Source organism: Phaethon lepturus, unplaced genomic scaffold (assembly GCF_000687285.1).
Source record: "Phaethon lepturus isolate BGI_N335 unplaced genomic scaffold, ASM68728v1 scaffold19661, whole genome shotgun sequence".
In the NCBI taxonomy this organism is placed as follows: Eukaryota; Metazoa; Chordata; class Aves; order Phaethontiformes; family Phaethontidae; genus Phaethon; species Phaethon lepturus.
This window is the reverse complement of record NW_010520027.1, coordinates 1-14662: the sequence shown is the minus strand read 5'-3', so window position 1 is coordinate 14662 and position 14662 is coordinate 1. Positions and strand designations below refer to the sequence as shown.

Here is a 14662-nt window from a genome sequence, read left to right as displayed (position 1 = left end):
GGCCTCACAGCCTGCGGCCCTGCTGGCACTTGCGGGCTGGGGATGTCCCACGTTTTTATTGCTGCTTATGAACGGGTTATATATGTGACTCTGGAAAGTAGTTTTGTTATAAGTTAAAAAAAATATTAAAAAAGACAACTGACCCCAAACTGGTAGAGGTGACTTGTATGCAGCTTAATCTTTCTTATGTTTTATTTGAAATTTAGTGAAAATAGTAAAACATTAGTGTTCCTGTAGATCAAATAAAAAGCTTGTATCAATGCAAACAAAGTCATGACTGCACTTACGCATGACATGCACTTTGAAAGATACACCCTTATTTCAGGATTTTATGTCCTGACTTCTGTTACTTTTTCACCTGCTTCCCTGGCTAGTTACAGATACTGGGAAAATAAAATCTTATTTTTAGATGCTGTGCATACATTCCTAAGGTATTGGAGCTTTGCCTATGCAGCCATACAGCAGGCTTTGTTCAAGAACATAATATTTAATGGTAGCATTAATACTAGTTAGTCACTGTTTATTGCATGAGGAGCTTGCTAGGGTATATAGTCATCACTAGTAGGGCTGTGACTGTTGGATCAACCAAGAGACCTCTTCTGGATTTTCTCACAGGAGTAATGGAAGCAAGAGGAGGGCTGGATGAGTTATTCTGCCGTGACACAGTTTATGGGCCACAGGCTGGGAATTTGTCTTCGTACAGATTATTTACATGCTCCTAAACCCTTTGTTGCAGCAAGAGGTAACACATATTAAATATTTAATGTGGTTTACAAAAAATATAAACATTGTAATTCATGTAAGAAGGATTTGGAAGATTTATTGTAATTTAGAAAACTAATTTATAAAACATGGCACAAATAGTCTGATTTCAAAAAATTACTGAGATGCTTGTACACAAGTAAAAAACTAATATTTACATTATTGCTGCTTATACGTAATGTATTAATGAAAATTTAAAATATTTTTCCTTTGCTTTTTCTGCAAGTTTTGAACATAGTCTTACAATATGTTTGTCTGTTCCTTAACAGGTTTTTCTTCTCCAGGAATAAAGCCATGGCTGAAATGAGTGATAGCAACTTAGATAAAACAACCATTATTCAGCAAGCAATAGCTTCTTGTTGTGGAGCTATAGTTACATCATTATTTGGTAAGGCAAACTATCAAGCTTGCCACAGAGAGAATCTCTGCAAAGTGATTACTCTTCAGTTTGACTCAGCATGATGTCTGCATATATATGGTTTATAAATTTCCACTAATATGTTCAACAAGAATGTTTCTGGATAGTTTTCTTGTAATTTATGGTATTTTAACAAATGTGGTTAATTGAAGACTTTCCCATCCCTGATAGTCTTTAACCATTTCTGAAACTAAGAATAATTTTTATTAACTTTTCATTTCTATGTCTTTTTTTCCCCTCGGTATAATAATTCATTGCTTGCTTTCTGCCAGAATCAAAATTAATAATAATATTTAATTTCCATACTTCCTGCTGCTTAAAAATAGATTTAAATAAAAGTCTACAAAACACAAATCCTGCAAGACTGGCCCCTGTGAGATGTCTCCTTCATGTTACCACTTCAACAGTAACAATTTATTCTGCTGTGATGTCTTACATTGTCAAAGTCTTTTACTGGAGGCGGGGGGCTTTTCCCTAAACATTGCTTTTAAGGATGGCTTTTTGTTAGGCTTTTAACTTCTGGATAGCCTGTGAAATTAATCTTCTGCTTATTTGGTCGTCTTGCTCAGGACCTCCTTCCCCATGCGCACCCAAGGAGACACTGGTTGATTAGATTCAGCACTTCATATCCCTTGGCGCTCTCCAAGCTCATTAGCTTGTACTTCATATTTCAGTTCCTTTTTGGCTTAAGATAGCCTTTGATTCTGACTTTTGACACAGATTATGCTGCAGGGTTATGTACGATTTTCTAAGCACGATTTTTCCCCCACAAAATTCCCAAATTTTTGCAAAATAGGATCTTACCAGGAACCTGTCAAATTCATAGTCTTTTTGGTCTGTCTTTGTACCATGTGTCCTGTGATGTTAGGTAAAGTAGGAAGCAAAGCTACATCAGCCCTGTGGAATTCCCAGGATGGATTCCAACTGTGTGTACACAAGATTCTAGAACAGCATAAGGTGTATTGGTATTCAAGACCTCAAGAGGTATAGATCGGCTCCTTTCTGAAGTGGCAGCTGGGAGATGAGGCACAATATGTGTGAGTGGCTAAAATGCTACTAGCTGCCAAATTTTAAGCAACTGAACTGAGCTGCAGGGGTCACACTTAGATCTCTACATTTAGATATGAAAATATGAGCCAAGTATTCAACCTCCTGTCAGCTGAGAGGCATCGAGAGCTAAGGTGTGCGTCAGTTGCCTGTGCATAGGAGTGTGTTCAGTGAGACACGTGCTAGAGTGTTTGACTTAACCTCTAGCTACTGCTTGGTAAGTAAGGCTGTAGGTCCTCTGTCATTTCTGTCAACTGTGTAGGTATTTTGGATACTTTAGAGACTCATATGGCACTGGCTGCTTGTGTGTAGGCAACTGAATCAAGCCCTCAGTCAATATCCGCCCCAGCCACTCGAGTGTTCAGCATGTCTAGACCATAATAATTGTAAGGGCTGGAGTGGAAGCAATGAAATGTTCACTAAACCATCATTTACTTTTCAACAACTCTAAAGTTTTACATCTTTGCACACAGCAAAGAAGGAGTGTACATCATGAGTTTAACGTTTTTCTTCTGAACGTCACTATTACAGTCAGTTTGTTGAAAAAAAATAAACACATGAAAAATGCTGTTTACATGCTTGAGGCCAAAATCTGATCTCATAGGACTTGTAGTATACCACTTATAAAAGGTTAGCAGCAGAGTATAATAGCACAAGTTTTAGCACTTTTAGACAAGATGACACAATGGTTTTTGAATTAACTTTGTGTATCTCTAATATTTGTTGGCTGTGCAACTCGGTGAATTAGAAAAGTTACATATGGTCACTTGCAAACTGTGTAGGATTTGTAGTTTTCCCTTTTCCCTCTGTCTGATTACATTGTAAAACAGGTCTCTCTCTCTGAAAAAAAAAAAAAGTTGTAGGAGTTCATGGTAAAGCATCTATACACTTCTGCATTTTCAGGGCATGCAGGGTGTTTCTAAATGACTTCTTTGTTTCATTTTTAGTAACTCCTTTTGATGTTATCAAAACTCGACTGCAAGCCCAGAGTAATCCATTCCCCAAAGGTAAATAAATGTGTAGTGTAGTGGAGGACACAGTTTGCTTTTTGCTCATGTGTTTAGCTGGTAGTTATCATAATGCTGAGCTACAGAATGTTTCTGTAACCACAATAGTTATGGTTCCCCCCCCGCCATTTAACGCTGAAGAAACAAGCAACACAGCAATATATACTGAAATTGCTAAAGAAAGAATGTGCCAGTGAACAGACACAGTGGAAGAAAAATCCCATCGATACATATCATTTTAAACAGGCTTTTTTCTGCCTGACTTAGTATTTTCATTGTGGCAGAAGGTACAACTATTACTGAGTTGATTTTAAAAAAAACCCCTATTAATAAATACCTAAATATTTCATCAGAAGACTTATGTGATCAGGATGCTATATAAAAGTTCATCTCCTCCAGAATCTAGAGACTTTTGAAAAAGAGTAGTAAGTCTTACTTAAGTCTTGCCACGCGGGTTCTAAATTGATGAAGACATTGTGCAGTCAAAGCTATGCCAATGATTCCTATTATTTAGTTGTAAATCATAAATGAGATTTAAAAGGAAAGGAAATGACTGGTGTTCTGTGTTGTATATGGAGATGAATATTTGCAGTCACACTTGCTGTAAATCGGGAGAAATACTTGTGCCTTCTATCCTGTTTTTTAAGTAAACTCTAAACCCTTCAGAAATCTGAAAATGTGAAGCTTGAAGTATGTTTTTGTAATGGCAATAACATTTTATCAAACAGGTTCAAAGTACATGATGTAGAAGAAATCAGAAACAAGTAGAGGGGATGATCTAGTATAAATACAGTCTAACCTAAATTATAACACCTCCACTTGTAATGTGGATGCTGAGGCTACTTAATCAAAGATGTAAAAGTCTGAAAGATGTTCACATAGTTACATACAATAGTGACATTCAGGTCTTGCTTTGTTTTTTAGCCTTCAGCAGATGGTAGTATAACATAAACATGTCTCCTGGAGCCTGTGAGGGCAGTTTCGTTTAGTGTGGCATTCTGAGGAGTACATTTGTTCCCTCTTGTCTTTTACCTAATTTGTCATCATTGACTTTCCCAGCTTATTTTGCCCCTCTGTGTCTAACCAGAGATAAATCTGTGTTGCCATTATATCCAATTTGAAATTGCTGCTGAGTAAGAACAATTTTACAAGCATTAACTATATTCTTATATGCCATTTTATTAGGAAAGTGGTTTGTATACTCCAGTGGCCTTATGGATCATATATGTGTTTGTGAGAATGGGGAGAGCAAAGCATGGTATAAAAAACCTGGGCATTTCAAAGGGACATTGGTAAGAACATTTTACATTTATATAAAACTATACATTCAAAGCATTTTAAGTGGCATACTGCAAATTTATTGTTTTTTTCAAGTTCTAGTAGAATGTTATAATTTGAGAGGGTGTCCGTGTGGTTACACTGTGTAATTTATATGGTGATTAATGATACCTTCTACTTTCTACAAAAAACTATATATTCCTTCCTTAAGATGAATAAGGGGGCAGCTGCACAGCACTCCTCACAGGATACTGCCTCTATGATTTTATTTTCCCCGCCTGAGCTATATTGTCAATGGTTGCTGATTGCAGGTACTGATTTTCTGTACCTGCTTACAGCTCTTCTGTCCACAGATCTCCCAGTGTGCTCCTGAGCTGAACTAACAATGCAGGTGGTGTTTTAAAGTTAAGTTAATGTGTCAAGCTCTGGATCCATTGAAACTTGTAGGACTAGCATTTTACCCAGACACCTGAAGCAGACTTGGTGTCGGACACTGTGGTGCCGCTTCATTAATCAAGATTTTGTTTGACTCTGCCATTAAATTACACGTTATCAAAGTTTTCTCAGAATTAAATTTCTGAGAGTGAAATGTTCATGCAAATGATTTCTTGAGCAGTTTTACAGCATTATTTTAAAAAATTATTCATAAGTTTGAATTTTTTAATTAACTTTACCATATTATTTTTAGAAAGTCCCTTGGTTTTCTAATTGACATGATTTTATGCCTATTTTTGCTGTGCCAATGTGATTCATAAAGAAGAATGACTATCATGTCATTGGATCTCCTTTCATTTTTTTTAAAAAACAGTGCTGGGCAGTGAAGAAGATTGTAGTGGGCATGGTAGGTTGCCAGTGTACAAATGTTTTGCTATATTTGCCCATATAGTTAGTAAGGTATATAAATATGCCGCTCAGTCATTGGATGTAGTTACGTCTTTTCTCCAGTCTTTTATCTATGCCTTCTTGTACTGTAAATTTGTTGAAGCTGTAGTATAAACATATAAACTAACTAGTACAGAATAATTTGGAGAAAACATAAAATACTAGTATGCCATTTTCTGTCTTTTTTTTTTTCTCTTAAGTGTAATTTTTGTCAAATCATGTTAGAATCTTTTAGGGTTTCTTGCCTCCTTCTTAAAGCTCCAATCTTTTCAAGTCAGGCTTGCTTTAATAAATCATATCTTTGTTTTCACCCATGCAACTTTTCACCTCAGTGGATCTGTCCATCAAGGCTGTCTCCTCTAAAGCTATTTCTCTTTTTCGTCCTGTGAATCTTTTTTGTGGTCTGTCAGGCTCTGTATCTTTTGAGCCTCTGTGATAATGTCTGGTCTTAAGCATATTCTAATTCATCAAACCTCAAACACTTCCCTCAAATGTTTAAAAAAAGTAGGTATCCTAATATTAGGGAGTTTGTCTTTTTGATGGTGATCTCAGTTGAATGATCTTCAAGGTTTAGTGTTCCTCTGCTGTCAGTGGTCAGGGAAATATATGGGACAGCTGTGATATCAATTGTAAGCTTCCAATATATACATTGCACATATATTGTCACACTGTTGTCAGAGAAAGCAAGTATTGAAGAATCATTGAGAGTAAATTGCTATTTCATGACTAGAAATTCTATTATGTGTTAAAAAAATATTTTAGTGAATTATTTCGGGGAGGTTTCCACAAGTTTTTGCTGCACTGTATTAGTTCTGAAAATAACTTATTCACAGGGCTGTCAGTTAGTGGTAAAAACTTACTACTTTGGTCTTCTAAAGATGAAAGTAAATTCTTCTTGATTTCAATCACACAAATATTTCTGTTCAGCTCAGTGGAACTATTTGTGTGATTAAATATGATAGCTAGTGTAAGCAACTACAAAATTGGGATCTTACAATGATAAGCCACTTTAGAAAGGTACATCTTTAAAACATTAGTTTTGTGTTCTGTCAGCTAAAATATATTACTAAGTACAAAAGTTTGTAGGTAATCATTGCTCTTTGCTTGGTTATATTTTTAGGATGCATTGGTGAAAATTATTCAAACAGAGGGAATTAAATCACTGTGGAGTGGACTTCCCCCAACACTGTAAGTTGAATGTTCTTTTTTTGATAACATGTTATGAAGTATTGTTAAAAAAATACTTCATTATTTAGACAAATTAGTATGTTTATTTCTAAGTGATTTTGAAAATTTGGTAAATTCTGAAGTTACAGATAATGATGTAATCAGTTCAATGAAAAACATCTAGAGACAGTATAATTTTTGCCAGATCTTGAGATTTCTCCTTGCAACTTCTTTGATATATTCTCAATAGTTAAGCAGGAACATCAGACTTTTCATTGTGCCTTTCAGAGGTGGTATCTTTACTGTAGCTGTCCCCTTGATAGCATCATCGAATCATAGGCTCAAACGTGATTGTTAGAGAACCCTAGTCTTTGATAGATATTTGTTTCCACAGACACTCTATAGTGGTGCACCTCATTACCCTTACTTAATTTTTTTTTAAACATCTAACTAGAGTCTTCTTTACTCCAAAGAACTTTATTGGTTTTTATCCTGTCCAACTTTGTCACGGAAAACAGATGATTCATTGTCTTTCTACAAGAGAAATTTACATACTTAAACACTGTTATGAGATCTCCCTCTGGTCTTTTCTTTAGGCTAAACAGCACCAAAGTGTTTTATCTTTTTATTCATATTAACCTGGTACAAATAGTAATTAAGACCTCTATAATTATGTCCTCCTCCCTAAACAATCCAAGAAAGTGGTCAAATCTAACACGTATGTTAAAGTTGTATCTTGTAAGATGCGGAGTGTTGCCCAGTGGGAAAGCACTGGTGCACTTTTGATTTACACACAGTGCTTATTATATAGGCACAAAAAACTAAAACGTGGTGGAGCTCAGGCTTTGTTATTTATCCTGCAGCATGTGGCAATTTCAGTATATAAACCTTTAGGACCTAACTGAACTAAGAGGTCTGTATTTCAGCATAGACATTTTTTTCTTCAACATATGTTCTGTGCTCCAGCAGAGAAGAACCAGCTTCTTGACTGGAGAGAGGCGCACAGTTTCTAAAAGATCTAAACTGTGGCTTGTTGTTTTTCTGAGCATGACAGTCTTCATTGTTTTTTGGTAATGGTGATTTGTGCTATACTGGCACAGACATAACACAGAAATATAATTGCCATTTTATAGTAAGATATGGTGCTTTATCTCTACCCTGAATGATTATAGGTCTAGCTGTTTTTGCTATAGTCTGTACTATGCTGGGATGGAAAAAGCTTATCTTTACTCATTCCACATTGTTTTTCAAGTAATGAGAATCATAAGTGTTGATTAAGATAGAGAAAATACCTCCAATTGTTAAATGAATAACAATTTAAGATTAGTAACTACTTCCATAATGTTTTATTTGCTTGCTTCATATTCAGATCTTTCAATTCCATTCCTTTACCAAAACAGTTCTGAAGCTGATATGAAATAAATTTTGGCTGAGATAATCCACCATCATTTTACTTGCAGTTTTTCCTAATAAAATGAAAAACTGGAAAACTGGGAAATCTGTGAATGTGAAACTCTGAGCTAGAGGCAGTGAATCAAAGCCCTGGGATTAATGCTTTTGCTTGATCCATAACACACAGCTGGAGATTTAACTTTTCTGTATTTAAGCAAAATATCCATACAAGATGGTTGACTATATGCTCCTGCTTTCCTTGTATTAATTTAGACTCCCTCTCTTATATTTTAGAATAATGGCACTTCCTACCACAGTAATCTATTTTACCTGCTACGACCAACTGAGTGAAGCTCTGAAATCTAGACTAGGAAAGGATGAAGAACACATTCCAGTTCTTGCAGGTTCCTTAAGCAGATGTAAGTTGTCATCTTTAAAGAGAAAACTGAAATAAAATACCTGTATGCTGTTTTCTTGGCTTTGTTTTGGTGTTTTGTTTTTAAAGGAAATTTGCTGCGACTTTATGTGAGGGATAATATTACATGGAGCTGAGCATAGGAAGTAATACTGTAATTACCCAGTATTTCTTGGGCAACATGACCCTCTAACCTGGAATACCGTGATTTATTTTTGCTGTTACACTTTCACTACATTTGTAATTTGTTCAAAATTTTATAGTTCTAGAGTTCTACCAAGGGCAGTTTAGTTTCAGTCTGTTCTGTCATGACTATAATACTAAACATCATTATTTTCTATAATGGAAGCTACACAGGTAATTGCAAGGAAAATGAAAATTGCACTGTTTTACTGCTGTATAATATAAATGGACTGAATTTGTTTTAATATTTTCTTACTTTTGTTTAGCCTTTTCCTTATCTATTTTTGTAGAAGTAGTTCAGGTCATATATTTTTTGGCTTTCTTACAAGACTCTGAGGATGCAGTTCCATATTCTATTTGTGACAGCTGTGAGGGGGACTGAAAGACGAGTGGAAAAAGAATCGTTATTCTGTGGTGATGAGGCAAATTGTTCTTGCTAGGCTGCTCCAGATTTTAAATTCGCGTGCCAAAGAAACCTTTTCCCAGCAACAGGAGAAAAGTTCTTGGGTCTAGTAAGATCGTTAAAGTCTATTACATGTGTGATGGGACCTTGTTAGCGAGTGGTGACTCATTGATCTTCCCATGAGATGCCGGAGAGTTACTTTATCAGACACAGAATACCTGCTAAATATTCTTGATAGTTTAAAATAACAATGGCAAAGATCCTTAGAAATCAGTAAAAGCTTAATCTCTAACCATAATTTTGATCCTTAACAAAAAAACTCAAACAAACCCAAGCTCAGTTTCTTCAAGTTACACTTAAAAATGGTAACGATTGAAAAGTATTCTTTGTAAGTACTTGAAATTTTCATCCTATTTATGTAATAAATCTGAAAATTAGTATTCTTAATGTGTGGCATGGATTACAACATGCCAGTATTGAAAAAAGGTAGGTAGCTTATGTGCCCAGAAAGTTTAGATACTGTGAATAGATATGGTATTCTTAGCTGGAAAGAAAATTTATTTGGGGAATTATTTCAAGGAAAATGGGATAGTTGAAAGGAATCAAATATATAAAGCAAGGAGAGACCTGACTTTAATGTTCAGGAAATGTTACTAGTAAATGTTGATTTTAATAAAAGCACACATTTTTCTCATTTGCAGTTGGTTCAGTTACTGTAATGAGCCCCCTGGAGCTGATCAGAACTAGAATGCAGTATCGCAAGTTGTCCTACAAGCAACTGTACACATGCATCAGCAGTAAAGTGGCTACAGATGGATGGTTTTCCCTGTGGAGGGGCTGGAGTTCTACTGTTCTGAGAGATGTACCTTTCTCAGGTAGGGTTTATTTTATGTGCAAGTTTGTGTTACTTCAGAAGATCTGTTTATGCGTAACTCTGTTACACTTTGTGTTTTTAGGTGATTTAAATGGTTAGCTTTGAGAATGTCTGAGATCTACGTGTTCTCTTTTGAGTGTTTTTATTTAGAAATACTTTGAGGACCTGATTTTTTTTTCCCTCCGTTTTATTTGTGGATACCAGCTAGGATTCATTGTTACATTCCTTTCTCTGTATTATATAGACTGATTGTTCTCATCTTTAGCTTGTCCATTCAATAGGAAATTTTCTCTGATAGGTATAGTGGCTATTTCCTTATAGAGGAACATACTGTATCTAAGTGTTCTGATGCTTAATTTTGAAAACGTATACAAAGAGAGAGTGACACAGTAGTGTCTTCAGGAATTTTTGTTAGCAGGATGAGTGAGTTTGTATAACTGCTCCAAAAAACCATGATGCTAGAGTGCCACTCAATTAGCAAACCTCCAAAGCTGAAAGTCTAGAAGAAGAAAAGTCTGATACAAAGCATAGCTAGTCCTAGGACTATTCTTTAAGACAACAAGGACAGAGGAGATCATGCTTTCTTTCTTTTTGTCACACCTCTGCTATGTTGTGAACTACAGAGATAATTGTATGAGACTTGTCACAACGGCCTCAAAGAGATAGGGGCTCTCACCACTGGCATTAACAAGTGGGAAAATTTGCCTCTAGCACTTGTGGATCATCGGACATCAATTGTCCTTGAAGCAATTTCTGTCCTTTGGATAGTACCAGAAAAATGCTTCAAACCTATTTTTGGAGGCAGAGAAGCCGTGAAGTATTTGATCTGCTATCTTTGTTCTCCTACTTCATTCTTAAAATAATCTGATATCTAATTTCATTTGTGGTTCCAAAGAGTGTAGTGACTCTTATGGGATTTGAGCACATTTAGATGTGCACCTGGAGTAAATTTTAAACTGGCTGCGAACCAAACCAATGCATGGGAAATGGAGTGGTTAAGACATTTAGTTAAAAACTGCATTTAGCAGTTAAGTGAGTTAACAGAACTAAGTTATTCCAGCTGTTTTCTTTTCAGAATGAATAATACTCTGTTTTCTTTCACTCTGCTAGTAGTAGGTGTTTGAAGAATGTGGTTGGACTGTGTTTCCTGCTTAAGGATCCTGTTTCTTGATGGGACTTAACCTTCTGTGATAGGCAAGGCTTCTGAACCTACAGCAACATGCTTTCTCTAAGGCTAAAGATAACTGTCAGAATTCATCTGAACCTTTTACCTAAAGTGCTTCCTGATCAATATTTATTTTTTAGTTCACTCATTTTTCTCTCTGCCAAATGCATCTTTCTCTTAGGCTGTTCTGCTAAGCTTTGTAAGGGAACTCTAAAATTCTTCATCTAATTCCTGTTGTCTGATTTCAAGTAGAAACTCTTGTTCTCTTACTGATTTTTGTCTGTAGCAATGTGGCAGGAGCTAGTGATCTTCCTCCTCTTTGCTGCTTTTAAGAGAGTGGGAAGATGAGAGGACTGTGAAGGAGTGCACAAGGAAGAGGGCACTAAGGAGATGTGTGTGTGTGTGTTCTCAGCCCTTTTCAGATTCTTGCAGCCATGGCTGCTGTTCCTCCAGCAGTCCAAAACATCCTTGTTGATGTTAAGTCAGTCTCCACACTGGTCTGGCATTCACTTCACAGCTGTTGGGCATTTCTCTGTGCCCAGTACTTCATAAGCATCACAGAGTGCTGGATAGGCAGAGGCACAGGTTACCGTGCAGCTACTGCCTTATAGGTTAAGGATTGTTGTTAAAGATCCAGAAGTGAGTAGGAAATTAGATGCATGAGTGAAGGACAATGTAATTTAAAACTCTCCCCACAATTAAATGCCACAAAACTCTGTTGATATAAAGCTAAGCGTGTTTAATGCTGCTTAATGCCATTTCACAATGTGTTTTCTGATTATTTTTTCCTTATAAATACTCTCTAGGCAGTTAAGATATGCTCCCTTAATACATTCATTCTTAGCCCTTCTGTTTGAATGATGCCTCAACAGCATCATGGTTTCTGGTATTCTTACAGCACAGTCTGTGTCTTTGCTGCAGTTAGCTCAAGTTAGCTCTTTCAAGAGGAATTAAAATCAGTGTAATTTGTACTGAGAAAGCAGCTCCTCTGTGGAAACAGTCAAGCAGCACAGCATGACTCAAGCAGCATAGGGTGAATAGAATCACATGGTGTTACTAGCCCAAGTGTGAATGATATGTTTCAAGCATGTTCCTTGGGAGGCTACCTAGACTGAATAAAACTTCAGCTGTGAATGCTTATAAACACAAGAACTAGGTTAACAATAATACTTGAGTCATTCTTTAAGCAGCGTTGCAGAAGATATAAATGTAAAAGGTATACACGGAAAGGAGTCCTGTAGGTGCTTAAGCAAAGCTTTGGGTTTAGATAATCTACATTAACTTTCGTACATTTCAATAGTAGGTTTGTACACAAAACAAATGTTTAAAAAAAAGTTTCAAAAACAAATGTATACAAACCAAATGTTTCGTACATTTCAATAGTAAGTTTTCCTCAAACCCTGAGAATGCCTTCTGAGATACTGCCTACATTTACTTTTGCAAAAGGGCCAGGCATACGTGCTGGCAGTCTTCAGGGCAAGAAAATACTTCGATAATTCTCTGCTGCCACAACCTCCAGAACTCAGCGCTGAATGAGGCACAGTTATCTTTCAGGATATGCAGCCATCATTTGCAGTATTTGACCAGCTGCCACAGGAAATCATGCTATAATCCAACCCAGTAGCATATAGTTTAGAGTTTTAGTTAGAATGCAGAAACAGTGCAGTTTAGTTCAGCAGACAATAACAGAAACAGATGTTATTCCTAAAAGTTGTTCATCAGACTTTCTGTTGACAGTCCTCACAGAGGCATTTACCCCGTAGTAGTTCCAGAGAGCAAAATTGTATTTCTTGGTTCTCTCAGAATTGAATTCTACACTCTGTCCCTCCAGAAGGGTATGAGGCAGTCCTGAGCAACCTTTCATTTTGTATGAAACACATTTTTGTAGAATTAGTGAGATCTGTGAAATGTGTGAAATATGCCTGAAAATATAGCAAATAATTAGAAGCCTACATTTTGTTTTATTAAAATTGAATTTTAAAAAAATCAGTTGTATGAGTTTTGTGGTGCGTGGGTTAGATTGTATTAAGGTATGGGTTACTTTATGGGAGTGACAAAATGATTAGGCTGATTTGTGTCGTATGAAGAAATTTGGAATATGGAGGTAAGGAGAACAAGGCAGTCTGTCCATGGATCATCACAGAGAACACTTTTATTTTTCTGTCAGCTCTTGTTTCTTTTTGCTCCTGCTGCCACTGTAGAATTCTTACATCTGTACTTGATAAAAGAATTTCTGTATTTGACATACAAATGTGTTGTAATGCAAGTTTATTTTTTTATAACCATAGCAATGTACTGGTATAATTATGAACGTTTCAAGAAGATGATGTGCAAGGAAGTTGGTGCACATGAACCAACATTTTTTATTGCTTTTACATCAGGAGCAGCATCCGGATCTGTAAGTATATATTTTTGTTTCTAGTGCTACTCATTATCACTAATAAACTACTTACTTAAAAGAGGTATGATTTTATATGATTCTCTCAGAAATGGTGTATGGTTTGGGATGCATCTACTTTAAATACACATGGCCTGGCATTCAAGCTGACTAGGTACATCTGAATAAATTAGTGTTCTGAAATACAAGGCTTAATAATATCAAATATAGTTTTAAATTGTGTGCACTTTAATTTAAAAATTTTAATTAAATTTTAATTTTTTGTGACATTACAACTGATTTATTTTCCTGATAGATTGCAGCTGTCATAACTCTGCCATTTGATGTAGTGAAAACACATAGGCAGACTGAACTTTGGGAGAGTGAGACCTTAAAAAGTAAGTTGCTGTAAAGAGAAAAAAGCCCATAATGTTTGGAAAAATAAAACCTAGTGTTTGAGTAAGTAGACTTTTGATAGGAATTTTAAATATTTGTCTCTTCTTCTAAAGCTTATCTAAAAATTCTGTCACTAAGGCCTTTTTTCTTCTCCGTATTGTAACATCTTGTAGGATATGTTGGAACGTAGGAGTATTGGACGGTAAGGATACAGGCTCTTTAGGAAGGACAGGCAGGGGAGGTGGGAAGGGGGTGTCGCCCTCTACGTCAATGACCAGCTGGAGTACATGGAGCTCTGCCTGGGGATGGGATGAGGAGCCGACTGAGAGCTTATGGGTCAGGATTAAAGGGAGGTAGGGACAGGTGACATTATAGTGGCAGTCTGCTACAGGCCATCCGACCAGGAAGACCATATAGAGGCCCTCTATAGACAGGTAGGAGCAGCCTCACATTCACAAGCCCTTGTCCTCATGGGGGACTTCAGCCACCGCTATATCTGTTGGAGGGACAACGCAGCAGGGCATAAGCAATCCAGGAGGTTCCTGGAATGCATTGACGATAACATCCTTCTCCAAGTGACAGAGGAGCCAACAAGGAGAGGTGCTATGGTGGACTTGGTTCTCACCAATAAGCAGGGGCTGGTGGGGGATGTGAAGCTCAAGGGCAGCCTTGGCTGCAATGACCGTGAAATGGTGGAGTTCAAGGTCCTTAGGGCAGTGAGGAGGGCGCACAGCAAGCTCACTACCCTGGACTTGAAGAGAACAGACTTTTGCCTCTTCAGGGATCTGCTTGGTAGAGTACCATGGAGTAAAGCCCTGGAGGGAAGAGGGGCCTAGGAAACCTGGTTGGTGTTCAAGGATTACCTCCTTCAAGCTCAGGAGCGATGCATCCCAACA

General features: G+C 36.8%; 1 protein-coding gene across 1 annotated transcript; it reads left to right on the top strand.

The window, feature by feature from the left end:
• Positions 1 to 1056: 1056 nt before the first annotated feature.
• Positions 1057 to 14558, top strand: LOC104615210 (solute carrier family 25 member 40-like; the record flags this gene model as incomplete). Its single annotated transcript, XM_010297259.1, has 9 exons — positions 1057 to 1150; positions 3175 to 3234; positions 4420 to 4526; positions 6515 to 6582; positions 8248 to 8372; positions 9656 to 9829; positions 13282 to 13391; positions 13687 to 13768; positions 14343 to 14558. Coding segments are annotated over exons 1-9 (1036 nt in total), but the record flags the coding sequence as incomplete, so codon positions are not given.
• Positions 14559 to 14662: the final 104 nt, after the last annotated feature.